General features: G+C 36.4%; 2 protein-coding genes across 3 annotated transcripts; both read left to right on the forward strand.

The window, feature by feature from the left end:
• Nucleotides 1-830: 830 nt before the first annotated feature.
• Nucleotides 831-5,717, forward strand: LOC147298986 (Protein kinase superfamily protein). Its single transcript, XM_086254761.1, has 2 exons — nt 831-1,471; nt 4,883-5,717. Exons 1-2 carry the CDS (start codon nt 882-884, stop codon nt 5,676-5,678), a joined length of 1,386 nt encoding a protein of 461 aa, XP_086110887.1. The 5' UTR covers nt 831-881; the 3' UTR covers nt 5,679-5,717.
• Nucleotides 5,718-8,993: 3,276 nt separating this feature from the next.
• CYP71 (cyclophilin71) lies at nt 8,994-19,165 on the forward strand. Of its 2 annotated transcripts, XM_086254650.1 has the most exons (14): nt 8,994-9,330; nt 9,621-9,706; nt 10,416-10,504; nt 12,082-12,321; nt 12,510-12,631; nt 13,146-13,221; nt 13,425-13,532; nt 13,645-13,821; nt 13,929-14,146; nt 14,523-14,655; nt 15,695-15,918; nt 17,093-17,246; nt 17,486-17,649; nt 18,962-19,165. In XM_086254650.1, exons 1-13 carry the CDS (start codon nt 9,161-9,163, stop codon nt 17,567-17,569), a joined length of 1,881 nt encoding a protein of 626 aa, XP_086110776.1. In that variant the 5' UTR covers nt 8,994-9,160; the 3' UTR covers nt 17,570-17,649; nt 18,962-19,165. The 2 variants fall into 2 exon arrangements, with proteins under 2 accessions (XP_086110776.1, XP_086110785.1); XM_086254659.1 differs by lacking the exon at nt 8,994-9,330 and having other exon boundaries at nt 9,681-9,706; nt 12,074-12,321.
• Nucleotides 19,166-20,324: the final 1,159 nt, after the last annotated feature.

Raw genomic sequence — 20,324 nt, forward strand, 5'->3', positions numbered from 1 at the left:
ACAATTACACTTATGCAGAATATAAACACACACTTATCACTAAAAAATAACTGCAAATTAATTAAACTACCCACACTTATCATCCAAAAGGTGCTCAACAGATGCCAAATCCTCCTCCACCTATTGAACCCAAGAAATAAGAGCGTGAGCATCAGACTAGCTCCAAACTCCAAAGTAATGCACATTTGGAACAATATTTCAAGTTACTCTATCTGAAAAACTTCTATACGCCTCATGTTGCATTTTTCTTACTCTCATAATAGACTGACTATCACTGGTGACGACTCTCAAAATATACCGACTTTTGATAATCGGTTATATTTTGTTTTTTGAGAGTCCAACACAGTATGTCAAACATTATAAGTTTTTCCCGACTAAATTCTATGGTCAATATTTTAGCATGATGAATTTTAAATTATTTTCACTTATATTGATGTCATTGGATTCCAATCATTAGATTTGGTTGAATGCATAAGTGCAGAGAAGCAGAGTTGATTCTAATGATCACATTTTTCCTTTTTTAAAAAATAACTTATGGTTGTTGAAAATTTGGACAAAAATTTATCAAACCCATTTGTTGTTAATAAATAAAAAAGTTGTAATATATAATATCCTTATTAGTGGTTTGTATTGTATATATCCAAGGCTCCATGATCGGATAAAAAAATCTGAACTTCCAGAGGCATTGTCCACACAAAGCCGGCCCACCTGTGCACCCAAATCCCAAGCAAGTCAAGCCCACCGCTGGCCCGAATCCACCTTTCAGGCCCAACAACCTCTCCCCCCACCCTTCAAAACCTCCCTCACTCTCACTCTCTCACAGACAATCTCCCTGTCCCCTTCTCTCTCTCTCTCTCTCTCTCTCTCTCTCTCTCTCAACAATGGAGCCGCGGCTCGACGACTTAGCCGACGACCTCCAGAGCCTGAGCTTCACCTCCACCGCCACCACAACCACCGCGACAGAAACCAAGCGCAGCACTAGTTCCGGCTCCGAAGCCACGCTCACGGCCTCATCCTCCTCCTCGGCGCGCCTGGGCAGCTTCGTCGTCTCCAAGCCCCTCCGACCGCCGTCCTCGGACCCTTGCTGGTCCGCCATCCACAAGATCCGATCGGAGTCCCCGACCCGCCAGCTGTCCCTCTCGGACCTCAAATTCTCCTCACGGCTCGGCTCCGGCGACATCGGCTCGGTCTACTTAGCCGAGCTGAAGTGCGGTGGCGGAAACGGAAACGGCGCCGTTTTCGCGGCGAAGGTGATGGACAAGAAGGAGCTGGTGAGTCGGAGCAAGGAAGGCAGGGCGAGGACAGAGAGGGAAATACTCGAAATGTTGGACCACCCTTTTTTGCCCACGCTCTACGCGAGTATAGACGCGCCCAACTGGCTCTTCCTCCTCACCGAGTTCTGCCCCGGCGGTGACCTCCACGTGCTCCGACAGCGACAGCCCCTCAAACGCTTCGACGACCCTGCCGTCAGGTGCGCACGTTAGCTCTCTCCCTTCTCTTATTATTATTAGTCTTCGCTTTCCATAACTGACTTAACAATAATTACGCCTTTTATTATTAATTTAATATTTTTTTTCATTTTTTTATTTTTGCTTCTTCTTCTTCTTCTTCTTCTTCTTTTCCGTTTTTGCTTGGTTTGACAAACAACCATTGGAGAGGGGCTTAGATTTGGTGTCGCCGTGTGTGCGTAAGCGTGCTTGCACGGTTTCAGTCTTTCAGACTTCTGACTCGTGCTGTGGGACCCAGACCTCGTAACGGTGCGTCTGTCAGTTGTTGGTGGGGTCCACCGGTTGGTCACCGTTTTTTAGGATTTTTTTTTTTTTTTTTTTTCATATTTGATCGTGAGGGAACAAAGGTTTACGGTGTGCCTGAGGTACACTTGATAATTTGCATCGTCCGCTCTTATTATAATAATAACATTATGTAGCAGTATTATAGTTATATTAAAATATTGGCTCTAAAAAGGATTGAAAATTCGACAGTTCACTGTACCAAAAAAGCAAATTGACAGTTCTAACTTTTGTTGTTGGGTTAGCTTAGGGGGTGAAAGAAAGTAGAAAAAATGAGTGTGAATTAAATAGGTGAAACTTCAATCCCTTCTAAGTTTCTAACATAGGAGAAAAAATAAAATTATGTGAGTCACTTGGAAGTTGGGGCCTTGTAATTTATTTTAATTTTTTTTTTCTATGTATTCAAATTTGAAATTTCTATAGTGAAAACTGAAAACCAACAACTATTAATTAGTTGGTAGGACTCTAAATTTTGATGCTTCTCGTCATTTATTCTCCCGTACAAATAAAAAAAAAAAAATTGAGATAGTTGTCAGCTGCGGTCGAGCTGACGTGGTGGGGGCCGTGGGGCACCTTGAGCTGCCAAGTGGCTCATTCATTGTCATGATAGGGTAAAGTAGGTCAATTAGTTTCTTTCTTTTATTATCAAAGATTCAAAGTATGTTGATCAATTTTGAGCCTTATATGCTTAAACTTTAAAGGCCAATAATTACATAATTACATGCACGTACAAAATAAGTAAGTTCAAGTGCAGCATATCAGTAAACATGTACTTTACTACCTCCTAGTAACATGTAACAATCTCGGGGGTTAATGGTTTATAGTTCTTGTGGCAGAAATTTGACTTCCCTTTTTTTTTTTTTTTCTGAAAAATAAAAAACTAATGCCATGATATTATTTTTTTTTTATTTTATACAATTTATATTTTCCTAGCATTAATAACTTTTTTAAGGTCAACCACAAGTTGGTAATGTTGGTGCCAAAGCCAGCTCAATTAGTGGACTGTGTTCGGTAATGTGGTCATCTAATTTGCCAATATTGGATCTGTGTATAACTACAATTGGTTGAGCAATAAAAGGCATTAAAATTAAACCCAACCCCCCCATAGGATCTGTACAGTTCCCTTGTGATTTAAGGTGACCCATTTTAGTTGATAAATTAATAAGTGATTTAAGGGATGAGATAGACTTTGATAAAACCTGATTTTTTTTTTTTTTTTTTTTTTCAAGATAACACCTGAATTCAATGCCGCCCTTTATAAGTTTTAAAACATAATAACACGGTGTCCAACCAACGGAGTAAGTGTAGGTGTCTTGATTTGTTTTGTTTTTTTTTTTGTTATTTTGTCAATTGATAATAAGTGTTGGTTATGCTCTAAATTTTATGTCTCCTCACTACTAAGTGTCTGCCTAGTTGCAGGTTGTTGAGCAACAATTGATGCTTTTAAATTCAGCATATGTCACTTCGATACCTAAAGCCTGACCCCATTAATTTCAGCCATATATGTTCATTGCTCTTACCAATTATGCCAATCACTCGGCGCTGTTTTTTCAAAACAGTCGATCACTTCTTGCAGCGATTGTTGCCGTTTCTTCCGTCATTTTATATTCTGTTTTTTGACAGATTTATTGTAGAATGATTTGGTTAGGTTTTAACTATGAAATTATGAAGGTATTTCTATTTATATTCTTATCTACCCCTCTTACAGTTTTTTTTTGGGGGTAAAACCCTCGCACTGTTTCAGCAGTCAGTACATTTCTCTTGTTCTCTATTCTCTAGGATAGCTTTTGTTCCATTAATTCCTGGACCAAACAGATCCCTGAAAATCTGAATTCATGTATTGGGTTTAGTTGACTCTCTCAGGATTTCTGGTTTCTTTTCCTTTAAGTAAGGATATCTCTAAATAGTGGTCCCTATATTGTTTTATATTGCTTTTTGGCTCGTAGTTGAGACTCTTTATACAGTTCTATCTTTTGAATTTCATCACCTAAACTCTCAAAATATGATTGAAGTAGGGATAAGGTTCTGTGGTCTATACTCTATATATATGCTTTAATCAGCTTTCTTTGGTAAGGAAAGGTAGAAGGAACTTAAATAAGGTTAAGAAGTAAAAGATAAAGGGATGGAAGAAAGGTGAAAATGTTGTTAGCTTGTAACCCAGAGATTAATTTATTCCTCTCTTTTTTTTTTTTTTTTTTTTTTTTTTCCCATCTCATTCTATTTTTCAACCACGAAAAATGAGATTCTCTTCTTTATCATTCATAAGGATTCTCAACCAAACATATTTAGACCATTGGCCAGGGGATTTAGAGATTTAGGAAGGGCCAAAAATTAGGTCCTCAAAAAATATATAAAAATAAGGTAGAAAGTTGTTGCATGCCTTACAATTAATTGATGATGTGTATATAGAAAGTTGTTGCATGCCTTGAAATTAATCGATGATGTGTATTTCTCATACGTTTACACAAATATGTAAATATAGAAAGTTGTTGCATGCCTTGCAATTAATTGATGATGTGTATTTCTCATATGTTTACACAAATTTGGAAAGGTGTACAACATGGAGTCAATTATATGCCTTTTACTATCATTCATGTGTATGTATTGCTTGGTATGTGTGTTACTATCATGTGCATGTGTATTTGTTGTTTAACTTGCAAATTAAAAGACACCTAGGGCCACAAATTAATGTTTTAATTTTCTTGTAAACAAGATCATCCTGATGATATTGTTATCAACTTGCAAAAGTTGCAAGTGAAATCAAATGGGAACAAACTCAATCTTTGCTGTTGCAAAAGAATACCAATAAGGCTTTCTTTATGATTTAGTTTATTGTGGATTCAATTATAATGTAGTTGATTACTTGTTTCCTTTTTGTTTCAAAATGATTGAGCATCATTAAAGAAGTTATGGTTAATCATCTAATTCAATTGTTTAGTTCTTTTTACGACTACTAACCAGTATAGTATATTTATGCTTTATATTAGATTATCTCATGTCTTTGAAAGTGCTCCATAATCAAGAGATTATGATATAAGTAATCATGTGAGTGCATGATTATAATACTAACTGGTATTTAATCTCATGATTAGGTTCTACGCATCAGAGGTGGTTGTAGCTCTTGAGTACCTCCACATGATGGGAATTGTGTACCGTGACCTAAAGCCGGAAAACGTGTTAGTTCGATCGGACGGCCACATCATGCTTACAGATTTTGACCTCTCGTTAAAATGCGACGATTCTACATCAACCCCGGCTCAGATCATTTCTAATCAGAATCCTTCAATTTCTGCCCCTCAAAAGGACTACATACTTGATCCACGCCCTTTTGCATCATCTTCATGCATCATTCCAAATTGTATAGTCCCCGCCGTATCATGTTTCCATCCGAAAAGCAAGCGCAAGAAGAAGCAGGGCCATCGAAGTGGTCCCGAGTTTGTGGCCGAGCCCATTGACGTCCGGTCCATGTCGTTTGTCGGGACCCATGAGTACTTGGCCCCCGAGATAGTGTCCGGTGAGGGTCATGGTAGTGCAGTGGATTGGTGGACATTAGGGATATTTATATTTGAACTATTTTATGGTGTGACGCCCTTTAGGGGTGTAGACAATGAGCTAACCCTAGCTAACATTGTGGCTCGTGCCCTAGAGCTTCCAAAAGAACCCGCCGTGCCCGGCACGGCCAAGGACCTCATCTCACAACTGTTGGTTAAGGATCCGGCTAGGCGATTGGGATCATTAATGGGTGCATCAGCGATCAAGCGACACCCATTTTTCCAAGGGGTCAATTGGGCATTGTTGAGATGTACACCTCCACCATTTATTCCCCCACCATTTAGTAGACAAGTTGTATCTGATCAAACTTGTCCTGAGAAAATGGATTATTATTAGTCACAAAATAAAAATAAAAATAAAAATATATATTGCACACTTCAACCTCTATCACAAAAATTTTACATCATGCATATCACCTAAAAACTGATAATTACTGAAAACCTGCAAAATGTTATCTTCCCATATAATTTGTCCTGCAACATGTGACTCATTTTTCTTCTTATGTAAAGAGATCATTATAACACGTTAAATTGTCTCATAAGAGAACATTTTTGTTAAAGGTTGTACTTGTATCTGTCGTGGCAGGAATTTGTTGGTTGTTAGTGGATGATAAGTTGATAACTCGAACGTATCTTTATTGTTGTTGGATGCTTGATGCTTGTCTTCTTTCTTCCCAATAACAAAGGGGTACTACTAGTATGCACATGATAGCCTAATTTATGATTTGACAAATTAAACTCTTCGTAAACCGACATGTACTAAGGTCATATATTTCATAGTCAATGCCGGGGGTTGGAAGCATCATAAGTCGACAATATGAACTAAAACAAATGATATCCACTTGGAAATTTGGAATGGAAGTAAATAAACACCAAAGAAGAGTGTCATTGACATAGGCTCATAGGCTGTCCACTGATCATGGATGTATATGTGTGTGTTTGGTTGTGAAGGCCATGCCCTTCCCACGTGTATGTTTCATTTGGAGGAAGAATGTGGGGTTGAGCAAGGAGGATTTTGAGTCTTTGAGAGCTACTCTTGTTTTACTTTTATGAGAACCTCACATGATGCTTCTTGGTTGCTACTTGCTTACAATCTTGCAATCCTCATCAATAATTTTGTTTGCATCTCCATCTCTCTCTCTCTCTCTCTCTCTCTCCTTAATTTGCATCTCTTATCTCCGATAAAATGTGTATTTATTCATTTTTTTATAAAAATATTTGTCTTTGTACATGAGATCGATCATCCAAAAGGCCCAACACAGAAGGAGAGGGGAGTGAAGATCGGAACATGCAGCCCTAAACTAAAGTCCAAAGCTTATCCCAGCAAGCCCATCAGCGACCACATTTTGCCACCTAAAAACATGCTCAATTGAACAATATATGGCAGTTTAGCTGAAAGAGGAATTTGCAAACCATGAACAAGTCAAAAGTTGTGAATGCTATACTGAGTTTGTAGGTTAAAAAATTTTTTGGCCGATTGATCTACCAAGCTACTGGTCAATTTGTAAACTGCATTTTGGCTTTGTACCTAAATTGAAATATAGAGTTTTAGTATTTTTTTTAAAAAACTGATTTTGTCCCTAAAGTTAAATGACTTTTTATTATTTATGTTAGCGAGTCGTGTTATATTTGTGTTTGTGTCAAACAATGGTCAACGCAAACTTGTTAACTTCATGTCAAGTTTGAGTCGTGTTATTATATTATTATATCGAATTCAGATTCAAGTCATATTATCATATTGTGTCCAAAAATCTCACTCCAAATCTAGCAACATAATCCAAAGTCCCAAAAGGGGCTAGTAAGGGATAAAGCCTTATAAAACTCCTCAAATTTGAATTAGTAAAAAAAATCAAAGTAAGAGACTTTTGTTTTTTTGTTTTTAATATGAACCACAATTGGGCTCATATAGAAGTCCTATTGTAACAAGAAATCTCCAAGTAGCTTGAATCCAGAAATCTTCGTCCTGAAAACATACAAAACCTTTAGAGGTAAGGGGGTATCGGTGTGGTGCCGGCCAAAGGCTTTTTGACGGTCAAGTTAGAAAACAAGATCAATTATCAACTCAGAGCATTGACTTAGAACTTTGGAATTACTTACCTTTGTGTGATCTTATGAGAGCTTATTTATAGAGGATAAATCAATCCCCATGGCCTAAGGATTGTAATTTTGTTAGATTTGTAATCACCGGGAAGTATACTCCTTGTGGGAGTGAACTCCTATACTTGAATCCTTATTTGGGAATGATTCAAGCCACTTTGATTCATATGAGAGTTAGCTTCCCAATTCTTTTATGAGTTCTTAGATCCTAATTATCATGAGAATACCTTCTTTAAATGGTTTAGCATACATCTGCCCATTTTAGGCGCGATTATGGACCTATCCACAGGTCCTAAGAGCCTCCCCAGGGGTACCCGGCCTCTTTGGCACATTTTTTCGGACCCATTGGCGGGTCCGGACATATCTGGCGCTTTCCCGGACCCATTGGTGGGTTTGGGTGCATCCGACCCCTTTAGGTGGTTATGTGGGTGATAACCCATTGCCCCATGTTTAATGGGTCCTTGAATTCCTTGCATGCTTTATATATTTGGTCCCTTTGCATATTGTTGGACAATGTCCATAATTTATAGGTCTCTCAAAACATAGATCGTATTCTTCTAACACCATGGGTCCTATATTTCCATGCCTTTTCCAATGCACCCATGAGAATGCATAGGTTCCCTCCTTTTTCCATAAGAATGGATAAGGTCCCTTCCTTTTTTTTTTTTTTTTTTCATGAGAATAGATAAGACCCATGATCTTTCCATGAAAATGGATAGGTCCCATACTAGAATAAATCATGGTCATATGCTAGAATATTTCATGGTCCCACAAGTCCTTGTCTTTTTTTTTTATTTGTTTTATATTCGGTTACATTTGAGGAATTGAACCATAAACCTATTCTAAATCCTACATCATTATCTCACTATTCTTCATAGGGGTGGGCATTAATCCTGGCGGTTTCGGTTTGATTTGGATGCAAATCTTAAAAATGGCAATACCAAACTGTTTCATTCCAGCTACCTATTTCGGTTTTGGGATCAGTAAGTGGTCTATACTGAACTGTCCCGTACCGTGCCCACCCTTAATTCTTCATCATTTAAGATAATTTTAAAGACCTATAGTTCAAAAGATAAAATAAAAAAAAGGCTAATTCTAAAGACTTACTTACTCTAGATCTTTTCCTCTTGGTACAAGCCTCAATCTTATGAAAAATTATTGTATGTGACCGTCATACCACATTACATGATAACATGGTATTACCAATCCATTTATTATAACATGTCCCCAACTTAGATTTTAACATGTGTACGATTTAAGAGTATTTTTAGAGTTTAGGGTTTTAGAAATTAATAATAATACACGTGTTATAATTTAAGCAGATTAGTAACACTAAGTCATCATGTCACGTAGTCTTATGGTCACACAAAATAATTTCTCAACCAACCTATGAACACTCAACACATGTTTCAATCTAAGCAAACTGGCCCTAAGACTAAGGTCAAATTCTAAATTTAGGCCCAATTCACCTAATCAAAATTTGGAGGAGGTCGGCCCACAGCCCAGTTTTGAGCTAAACCAGACCAAATTCAGTTTTTAAAAAACAAAGCGGTGGAGTCGTTCGTGTTCCCTTTGCAGCCAATTTCAGAACTCGAAGAAGAGAACTCAAGCTTAGGCCTTACGCGACGCTCACTCCAACAAGAAGCTAGCTACTGTTTCAGTCTGATTTTCTAGTCTCAGACCTCGAGACCAAAACCCTTGGGACCAAGCAATCAAGCAACCATGGCGGAACCTCAGAACGGCAACGCCACCTCTGCGGCGGCGGCGGCGGCGGCGGAGAGCGAGGAGGAGCCCATACTCGGGCCCGGCCCAGCCCCAGCCCCTAGCACTCGGCCCAAGCGGCCTCTCCAGTTCGAGCACGCCTACCTCGACGCCCTTCCCTCCGCTCACATGTACGCATTGGCTTTGCTTTTCTCTTGATTGGAATTGCAGTGATTTTATGCTTCAAGTTCTGTTTGAGTTTCAGAATTCATGTTAGCCAATGGCCTTGTGTGTTTTCTCCTCAATTTATTATTTTTTTTACAAAAAATAAAAATAAAAATTTAGGAGCTTTGGTTGTGGAGGACATATCTCTTGTTTTCTTTTGGTTGTTTTACTTAAAAAAAGCTTGAATGGATTCACTGAAAGTTCTTGATAATGATTTTTTGTTTGATTTTTTTTCTTAATCTGGTGGCATAAACAGGTATGAGAAAAGTTATATGCATAGAGATGTGGTTACACATGTAGCTGTGTCGGCCGCAGATTTTTTTGTAACTGGAAGTGTTGATGGTAAGACTAAGATTGCTTTTGTATGTCTGAAAATCACTGCATAGATCTTCCCCTTGTATTATGCACGTCATCTGCTACTTCTGCATTTGCAGTATAGTTTGTAAATAATGAACTAGCTATTTGGAGCAGACTGATATAAATGTTTCTTCCAAAGATAAGAAAGGGAAAGAAGATGCATTAAGCTGGCTTTATATGCACTGGATCTGTATTTAATTTGATAACATCATAATGAGCCTATTTTTGACTCATATTTGTATTGTTGGGGTGTTTGAGTTGAATGAAAGTCATGCATTGTAAAACCCAGAAAACTGACGGAATTCTAGGATTGCGTCTTTGAGCAAATACTTTTATGCATAGTGTGTGTTTGATAGAATGGGGTTTGCGTTGCTAGCACATTATGTCAGTAGTGACATCCTGAAGTAGAAAGGAATATAGCTTCCCACATTCTTTTTTATGTGTAGTAATACAACAATGGATATAAATTTCCTTAAACAGCTTAATTATTGCAGTGATGCCCCAACCTGAATCCAAATTTTGTTGTCCTTTAACCAGGTGCAATCTAATTTATATTACTACCTAGACTGGAGAATTGATGCATATTACTATTACAACCTTTTCATTAAGATTTTTTTGGTTCTCTTCAATTCTTAAGCTATTTAAATAAGTCTCACTCACTTCTTGCTCCCTTTTTTTTGTCTTTTTCCACCAGGACATTTGAAGTTTTGGAAGAAAAAGCCTGTTGGTATTGAGTTTGCAAAGCATTTTAGATCCCACCTTGGTCCAATTGAAGGCCTAGCTGTGAGTTCTTCCTCCTTACATTACTACATGCTTACTATTGTGCTATCTTACTTTTAAGATTGATTACTGCTTTGGTTCTAGATCCATATTGGATTGAATATGAACATGGAATCAGACCTGATTTGTCCTTATATGACTGCATGCATATTCTTCTTGAATCTTTCATATTGATTCCTGATTTGATTCTCAATTGTTCTGATTTTGAATGTGGACACTTTTGAACACATAAAAATCACATATTGACCTCTTGTTGTAGTGTCTTGATGCTACAACTTAGATTTCTGAATAAAGGCGCAATACATGAAGATATGATAGGTAGGGGTGGCAATTCTGTTTGCGTGTTGTGTTTGTGTTGAGTTGGGACACGGATTTTCGACTAATATGATTGACACAGACCCAAACACAACGTGATTATTAGTCGTGTTGAATTTTCTCAACACGAACACAACACGATATTTACACGGGAAACATGAGATGACACGCATAACATGTTTATTAATTAGGTCGGAATAATTCATATTTGGGTTGACACGATTAACCTGTCTATTAACACGTTTATAACCCAAACGGTTAAGATTTGGCCTATATTTGTTCATTAATATTAAACTCAAAATATTATTACAATAAAAATGGTTATAAATCTGTCAACAAGACACAATTGTTAAACATGTCATATTCTGGTTGGGTGAGTTGACCCTATGCACGAACTGTTTCACTAATCGTGTTGAACAGGTTGACATGAACACTTATGCCCTACAACTAACACATTAATTTTGTGTCGTCTTCGAGTCGTGTTATTGTATCATTTCAAAAATTGTCACCCTTAGTGTTATGTCGCACATATCCTTTCATAACTGGTAAGGTATGGTTTATCTGCTTTTAAATACTCAATTAAGAGGTTTTGTATGCTGTTTTATGCAGTATTTTTCAGAAATTTCAGATTATAGAATTTCTAGTGGGTCTTTTCACCCTAAAAATCATCTATCGATGTTCCAAATTTGATCATATGACTTATTTCTCTCTTTTTCTATTGTTTATTGCTGGAAATTCCTTTTCTAGCGTGGTTTTTACTGCTACAACGATCTGTTCTACGCCAGCATATCTCATATCTCACCTTCCTTCCTCATTCTCCCATACATTTTCCCTCTCTTTAAAAAAAAAAAAACAACTAAAACCATAAATGTTATCAAATGGTCCCCAAGTTATTTTTTTTTTAATTTAAAGTGTTTGTGCTAAATAAAAATGACTCCTGACATTGTGTCCTCAAATTTCTGAGTCTGGAGATAATGGAGAATTATTTTTCCATAAATTATTTGTTGGATTTTTGTATTTGTGGACTTGCAAATGCATTGTTCTGTTCCTATTGCTCATGGCGCCTACAGGAGACATGTCCTGACATGTATGTGTTGATATGTGAGGATTTGTGGATGCTTGGGTTTGTAATGCTTCAACTTATTGCACACACATTTATTTGGCTGTGCAACGTACTTATTTTCTTTCTTTGGTCATCTATGATTGTATCTATTTGTAAATGTTGTTATTGCAGTCATCAACCATGACTTGGTTCAGCTATGCAGGTTAGTGCTGATGGTTTGCTTTGCTGCACAATTTCAAATGATCACTCTGTGAAGATATATGATGTAGTCAACTATGATATGATGGTCATGATTCGCACACACTTTGTTCCGGGTGCTGTTGAGTGGGTCTACAAACAAGGGGATGCTAAAGCCAGGCTTGCCATTAGTGATAGAAACTCGTCATTTGTACACATTTTCGATGCACGAGCTGGTACAAATGAACCTATAATCTCCAAAGAGGTATGTTGCAACATTGGAAGTGTCATTTCTTTTCAAAGTCCTTGGATATTTTTTCCTAAACAAGGTTATGCATGCATTCCCTTGGTGTTTTTCTACAAAGAGTTCTATTCCTTGATAGAAACGTATGCACCTATGTCAACTGAACTTTTAATCTTCTTTTTCATTTGTTTTCTTAATTCTATCCGCAGATACACTTGGGCCCAGTGAAAGTTATGAAGTACAATCCTGTATTTGATACAGTGATATCAGCTGGTCCGGAGGGAATGGTTGAGTATTGGAGACCTGATACCCTTGAGTTCCCAGAGAATGGGTATGTGTGCTTTGACATGTTTATATAATTTTCCTTTATCCATATAGACAACTGTACAACTCTGTAAAATCCACAAACGCTTTATATGGGAGATCATAAATCAATATTATTTTTGGCAGCAGTATTAACAACTTCCTCTGTAGCTTGGTTTGGATAGAAAATAGTGTAAAACTATATTACTATTGTTGCACAAAAAGCAGGCAAATTTAACAATTATTGATTTCCTTTATTATTGCCAAATATGACACTAGAAACTATTGTTGCATAGCTTTTTAAAGACTTCAACATTGACATGTGCTGTTATTTAGGAACCTTGTTATTTAGTCTTTCTTTTGGGCATATTTTGCTGTCTCTTTTTTTTTTTTTTTGTTTTTTCTTCTTTCATTAGTAGATGTATAACAGGAATCTGATTAGTTATTTTTTTTTTTTGAATGAATTATGGTCAAGTATTTATTTCTCCACATCCTAATAGACATTGATGTGTAACTGTATTGCTTTCACATGGTGCTTGCAGGGTGAAATTTAGATTCAAAAGTGACACTAATCTCTTCGAAATTGTGAAATGCAAAACTACTGTTTCTTCTATTGAGGTACTATGATTATTTCATTGAGTATTTGGTCTGGATATGGACTATTTCTAGCTTTAAATGCTCATGAACTATGAAACCATTCTATTTTTATAATTGGATAGTGCTTAATATTGTCTATTGGTTCACTTCTTTTTCCTTAGTAGTTGATGTATCAGTATGACAAAAGAAATCTCATACTAGTATTTTTCTTTTTGCTTCTTCAGGTTAGCCCAGATGGTATGCAATTTTCGATTACATCGCCTGATCGAAGGATACGTGTATTTTGGTTTAGAACAGGTCAACTACGACGGGTGTATGATGAATCTCTTGAGGTAATGCTAATTTATTACTTGATTACTTTTTATAAGTAAATTAATTCTTGATTTTTTCGAGATTATTTTGGTTTTTGGACACTTATACTGATCTATATCTTGTGCCGATTAGGTAGCCCAAGATCTCCAGAGAAGTGATGTGCCTTTGTACCAGCTGGAAGCTATTGACTTTGGGCGAAGAATGGCTGTTGAGAAGGAAATTGAGAAAACAGAAGCTGCCCCACAACCAAATGCAGTTTTTGATGAAAGCTCAAATTTTCTTATATATGCAACTCTCCTTGGGATAAAAGTAAGATATTACTGTCATGTATTAGGGTTTTACAGTTGTACTGCATTCTCCCTGGAAAAAAAAAAACACTCTAATATGTTCTTTTTACTTTTGTTTTCTATTTCTAGGTGGTAAATCTACACACTAATAAAGTTGCTCGAATTCTTGGAAAAGTGGAAAACAATGACAGGTTTCTGAGAATTGCCTTATACCAAGGCGACAGAAGCAGTAAAAAAGTTAGAAAAATTCCCGCAGCTGCAGCAAATGCCAATGAGAGTAAAGAGCCTTTGACAGATCCCACTCTTGTATGTTGTGCTTTCAAGAAACACAGAATCTACCTGTTCAGGTACTTTAATACATCGAAAACCTCTAGAACACTTGTTTGTTACTGGTGTTTAAGTGTAAGCATGCACTTGTGGTTCATTTAGCTGTTTCTAGATTGTTACAAGGTTGATTATCAGATGCCCAAGTTATTCTTTCACTTGGTTTAGAGCATGTTAATGGTAGAAGTCCTTGAAATTATGAAATTGGGTTGTCATTTAGGATCATCTTGTGGGAGATAGGATGCAATATTCCCTGTCAAAGTTCGTTTGAATGTGACATTTACCTCTAAATACCAAGATGGCCTTATACATTAGACTATTTTATATTTATGGAGTTTGGGAACTGTGATTCTTTCATTTCTAATTTGATTTGATCTGACTTCTTTACGCTCTGATCAGTCAGAGAGAACCAGAGGAGCCTGAAGATGCAACTAAGGGAAGAGATGTTTTTAACGAAAAGCCTCCTGCTGATGAGCTCTTGGCTGTATCCGATATTGGCAAATCAGTTACAACATCTCTTCCTGACAATGTGGTGAGTTTCCTTTCTCTTAGGAATGCATCTTGGATATGATGGACTTCGTCCATTTTACTTGTGCTTAATTTTTGAATAATAAAACTTATGTTTCTTATCAAAAATATAAATTTGTAAGGTACCAGTAAAAGGGACCTTTGAAATTCAAATGTTATATTGCACAACAAATGATAAATAACTCATAGAATTGCCTAAAAAATCTTGTTAGAAATCCTCGTTCTTCTCTTTTGTTACATTGTTGGATATTTTTTTTCCTTAATATGTTCTTAACTAGAAAGAGAGGTGAGTGTAAAATGAGGGACGAAAAGAAGAGAGGATAATATGGGATTATTTGGTTTTCTTTCTTTGCAAAACCTATTGGATTTGTTTTGGTTTTCTTAATATGCCGTTCCAAATTAGAAAGAGAAAGAGAAAATGAAAGGTGAAGGGTAAAGTAGAGAGGATGATTCACACTTGTTTGGTCTTGTTCTTTTGCAAACGTTGAATAGGAATTGAAAATACAATTCGAATATATATCTTTTTTTGAAAGAGTTTTCTCAGGGAACATGGGAGTATAATCTTTTCTCATTTTAAGAAAATGAAAGTGAAATTCTAGCTGTACATTCTACCATATGTCTTCCTTTTTGTTGACACGATTTTTTTATTCTATTTAGAATGTATTTACTAATTGGATGAACCAAATGCCATAATTTATGAATGGAAGGGCATATGTTTTGGCGTGTTATCTTTACTAGATGTGCAATTTTCCACCTTCATCAATTATTTTGAGTAAAATATATACAAATAGAAGTTCACTGTTTTTCACGCCTTCTGGTTTGCTTTGTGGATTAGATCTTTAGATGTATATTTTTTATTATCAATTACATGGTATAGTTTTATTTTACATATATCATATATGGCTTTAGTATTGCTGTTTTTTTATCCACCATATTGTTTGGATGTGTTATAGGTTGTCTAATCATCTCTTTTGTTTTTTTTTTTCTCCCTCTCCCCCACACACCTTCCTTCAATGAAAAAATTCCCTCTTCTGTTTTGTTAGATTTTGCATACTACAATGGGTGATATACACATGAAATTGTATCCAGAGGAATGTCCGAAAACTGTGGAGAACTTCACAACACACTGCCGGAATGGATATTATGATAATCTCATATTTCATCGAGTCATCAAAGGTTTCATGATACAAACAGGAGATCCTTTGGGAGATGGTACTGGTGGGCAATCCATTTGGGGAAGGGAGTTTGAGGATGAATTTCACAAAAGGTAAATATTTATGTTCAGAGTCATAGACAAACAGAACAGTGTTACATCAGATTATGATGAAATAAATTTAGAATTTTTAGTCTGTTTGTTTGGCACTTTTCAATAGTTGAACTTTAAAGAAGCTGCTAGCTGTTAAATTTATGTATATTTGATGTGGCTGGTGTGTCTAGCTGATGCATTTTCTCCTTAACCCTGATGAAACTTGGCAACAAAAAGGTGTGCTAATGAGCCTAATGTATATAAAATCTGCTCATCTTCCTATTCTTTATAAACATGCATATTGTGTATGCAATGTCACATTGCCCCAAACCCACCCTGGTGGTGGCTGAAAATGCTGCAAGGTTAATTGCTGTACTGCAAATGCTATCATTAGTGTCTATGCAAGTCAATCAGTCTATATACTGTTAGATCATCACTAGATCCCAAAAGCTTAAGCTGTTAGGAAGTATATAGGTGCAGCCCCACCCTGCAAACCAACAAATAAGTGGGAAATGGAAATGATAGGTTTCAAACCCAAGACCTCCCAAAACCAAGACTCAGATACCTTGTTAGATTGCCACTAGATCCTAAAAGTTTAAGCTGTCAGGAAATGGACCAACAACGATGTATGTCGAGCTTACAGATATCATGAAGATGTATGCTGATGCGCCTTCTTTTAATAGCCTGAATGTTGGACATTATGTCTATACTGGACAGTTGAGCTAAGAATGTTATGTAAAGTTTGTACGGATGTTGATTATATGACACACCAAGTTCCACACATGGTAAATATGGAATTGAAATCAACTTTGAACACTTAAATTCTTTGCATGAAAGATTAGCGATGCATGGATGATAACACTAGGCTGTTTCTATCTTGCTTGTGCTCTCTTTTGTTATCATCTATACTATTATATAAAGGAGAACTCTAGGATTTGATTTAACTTGGGAATATCCTAAAATACCCTTTGTTAAACAAAGTTGTCAAAATAAAAGTTTTTAAAGAGGTTAAAACAGTTAAAAAAAAAAAAAACCATTTAAACAAAATTTAAAAGAAAAAACCAATTCACCCGCTAACTATACATATATCTGTTGTTGCCTACCAACCAATTTTTCACTTCTCTTTCACATTGTGGGTTTTCAATAAAGAAAGCCAATTGAAATATTCAATGAAATAATGTTTGCGTTCCTGCAGCTTACGACATGACAGGCCTTTCACTGTATCAATGGCAAATGCGGGCGCAAATACAAATGGATCTCAGTTCTTCATAACCACTGTGGCTACGCCTTGGCTGGACAACAAGCACACAGTTTTTGGCAGAGTTATCAAAGGAATGGATGTCGTACAGGTATATTTGAACTTGACCTATGATTTTGGATGTCGTACAGGGATGACAATGTTCACCACCCAAAGAAAATTGCCCTATGATCTTTTAGATGATGGGCATTTAAGTATACCATGTAATCCTAATCATGGAAAGTATAGGGTCACCAAGCGTGACTGTTTTTTGTTTGCATGTGGAGATCTTGTATCTATTAATCTATTTCTCATGGATCAGACAAGTAATACTCTTTTTCATTTTTGCAGGCTATAGATAAAGTGAAAACAGGCAAGGCAGACAGGCCCCACCAAGATGTGAAAATTCTAAATGTTACTGTCCCCAAGTCTTAAGATTCACCCTTATGGTTGTTTTCTTCTTGAATATGGCTGGTGGTTGTTTTGGTGCCTTGGTTGCATAAGGTTGCATTCAGGTATCCTTTTTATCCATTTTTCAACTGTGGTCACCTTTTAATTCCGTTGGCAGTGTATTAGATTCTCTTATAATTTTATGTGATGACCTATATGAATTGGGTAAAAGAGGGGATTCGGGATGAGCGAAATCAAAGCTAAAAACTAGAGGTGGGAAAGTGGAACATAAAAGGAACATGTATGACATTATTAAGGCCCTTGAGGAAGAACTAAGTTACCAGTGTTTCTCTGTAATGAAATTGCGCTGCCATAAGATTTCAGGAGCTGAATTTCTCAATGGTAGTATGGCTGCTTCCCGATAATCCCAGTACATAGATAGTGTTAAATAATGGCATGTAACGAGCTAAAGATAATATTTTACTGCCTATTTTTTTTATTTAGTTACCCTGAAATCAACCAAAAGAAACTTGAATTCAAAGCAGAAAGGCTTTATTGAGCCATTATGCATGCTTCTTTGGTATCCATACCGTTTATAATTGGCATTAATTATGCTTCTGAATAGGCCTTTGATCATGTTTGAAATGTGTATTGTTTTCCTGGAAAAACCGGAAAGTGGAAAAAGGGGGAAGAGAATAACAAAAGAAATGGTAGTATCTATTAGCTGATAAAGTTAACTTTTCTACATCTTGCTTTACATTAACTCTGCTTTAGCATACAAATATGAAGCCCATTTTTAACTGTACTTCATTAACTAATTTTGTAATCATTTTTTGATATTGGAATTAGTGATGTTATCTTTATTCTCTATAGCACTATAGTCTAAACAAGCCCATTCAAGTAATGGATGTCCTTTAAGAAAAGTAGAACATCTTCTCTGTGTAACACTTGACAATGCAGTTCGGTGATCAAAACCTTTCATATTTTAATTTCCTTCTCAAGGGTCATCCTTGTAAAAAATCAGCCAAACTGGTAATTGTTTGGTCATCTAAACTGTGCAAACAAATACAGTCCTTCGGATAAAATTGATATGATGTTGGCTGTAATAAACTGTCTAAACAGTTTTCGATTTGGTTTATTTTTTGCAAGGGTGATCTTTGAATGATGTTCTAAAATATGAACGTTTCTGATAATTGAATTATAATATGAACGTTTCTGATAATTGAATTATAGGCCCACATATGATGTTCTTACTTTTCTTAAAGTTAGGACATCCTTACTTTAAAATTTCTCATAGTCTAAATATTTGAAGTTAAAATAAAAATGATATATCTACCTTTTTATTACAATTATGCTAGATACACTATATTGCTATATGTTTTTAATTCTGTACTCAGTGATTTAATCGGTTGTCTTAGCAAGCTGTTACTTGTTCAGGGGGAAAAGAAGACTCTGAATGGTTACGACCACCCCGAAGTTGGGTGTGCATTCTGTGGGATCGCTTTCAAGTTTGGAAAACGTTCTTTGTTCCTTGTATCTTACTACAAAGTATCATCAATTACTGTTGTGTTGCTCATTAACTGTTGTTTATGTATGATGTTAACTAATGAAGTCTCATCCTCGTAAAATTGTTGATTTCCTTCGATTAAAAGGCCATGCTATGTTTTACTTTAACACTTTTTTGCTAGTTTATTCTTCTCAAATTTTACATTAACACTTTTTTGCTAGTTTATTCTTCTCAAAAGTTCTGTTAGGATCTGAGTAAATAATGATACTATAGTATGATGCTTATGAGCTTTAGATACACTCATACACGAGATCAAGTACGGGGTGAGTTTAAAATCTCGACCCCAATCAAAAGTTACTGAAGAGTCGAGGGAGAAAGCAAGACCGCAATATAATGCTTAGAGATGTCCATGCGATCCAATAAAAAAAATCATAGAGAGAGAGAGAGAGAGAGAGAGAGAGAGAGAGAGAGAGAGAGATGCGGCTGGAGAAGGGTTGCTGATGCAGGGGAGGAATTCCCAACCGGTGGCCAGAGAGTGGGAGGGAGGTGGGTGGATTGGGTTGTCAACAAGACCGAGGGAGAAGGGTTCGGTGGCTGTGGGGTTTTTAATTTTCGTTCAACGATTATTTATTATTTTATATCATTTTCGAAAGTTGTATTGATTTTTTTTTTGTTCATGTGGCTATTTTTAAAAGCTAAATCAATGGTTAATGATGTGGTTTACTTGTGCCACGTATGCAGACTCTCTTAACAATTTGAGTAATGAAGACACAATATTAAAGTTGATAAGCCCAAATGTAATTTTTTCAACTTGAGATACTAATTTGAAAAAAGGTGTATAATTGAAGTATATAAATGTAATTCATCCAAAAATCAATTTAACCTATTCACACCCCTTCTAAGCTGCGTATATATATTTATAAGGAAATTACTAATTTGGTCAATTTATTGTTTACTTTGTCTCGATTTGGTCTACAAATTTTTTTTTTCGTCTTTTTTTTTTGTTCTCTCTCTCTCTACAACCCAACCACCGAACTAGGATGGTGCGGGCTGGTGGGGAAGGGGAGGAATAGGATGGTTAGCGCGAGGGACCACTGGCGATGGGTGGTAGGAGGGAGGGAGGGATGGCTGCACTTTTTTTTTTGGCCACTAACTTTTTTTTTTTTCTTTGTCTAAACATATAAAACTGACTTGAAAAGACCACAATGCCTTAATTTTTAATAGACATTGTGGCATAATTTGTCCAAAGTTTGACATTGTTTTATGTAGGACCAAAATTTCACAATTAAATGG

The sequence above is a fragment of the Dryas octopetala genome, chromosome 1 (genome assembly GCF_963921425.1).
Source record: "Dryas octopetala chromosome 1, drDryOcto1.1, whole genome shotgun sequence".
Lineage (NCBI taxonomy): Eukaryota > Viridiplantae > Streptophyta > Magnoliopsida > Rosales > Rosaceae > Dryas > Dryas octopetala.

Bases quoted from the DNA above. Each gene is read 5' to 3' on its own strand.
- CYP71 (XM_086254650.1), top strand. From the start codon at position 9,161: ATGGCGGAACCTCAGAACGGCAACGCCACCTCTGCGGCGGCGGCGGCG. The intron at 12,322-12,509 runs GTATGTTGCAAC...TTCTATCCGCAG, and splicing joins AACCTATAATCTCCAAAGAG to ATACACTTGGGCCCAGTGAA. The intron at 15,919-17,092 runs GTAAATATTTAT...GCGTTCCTGCAG, and splicing joins GAGGATGAATTTCACAAAAG to CTTACGACATGACAGGCCTT.
- LOC147298986 (XM_086254761.1), top strand. From the start codon at position 882: ATGGAGCCGCGGCTCGACGACTTAGCCGACGACCTCCAGAGCCTGAGC. The intron at 1,472-4,882 runs GTGCGCACGTTA...TCTCATGATTAG, and splicing joins TTCGACGACCCTGCCGTCAG to GTTCTACGCATCAGAGGTGG.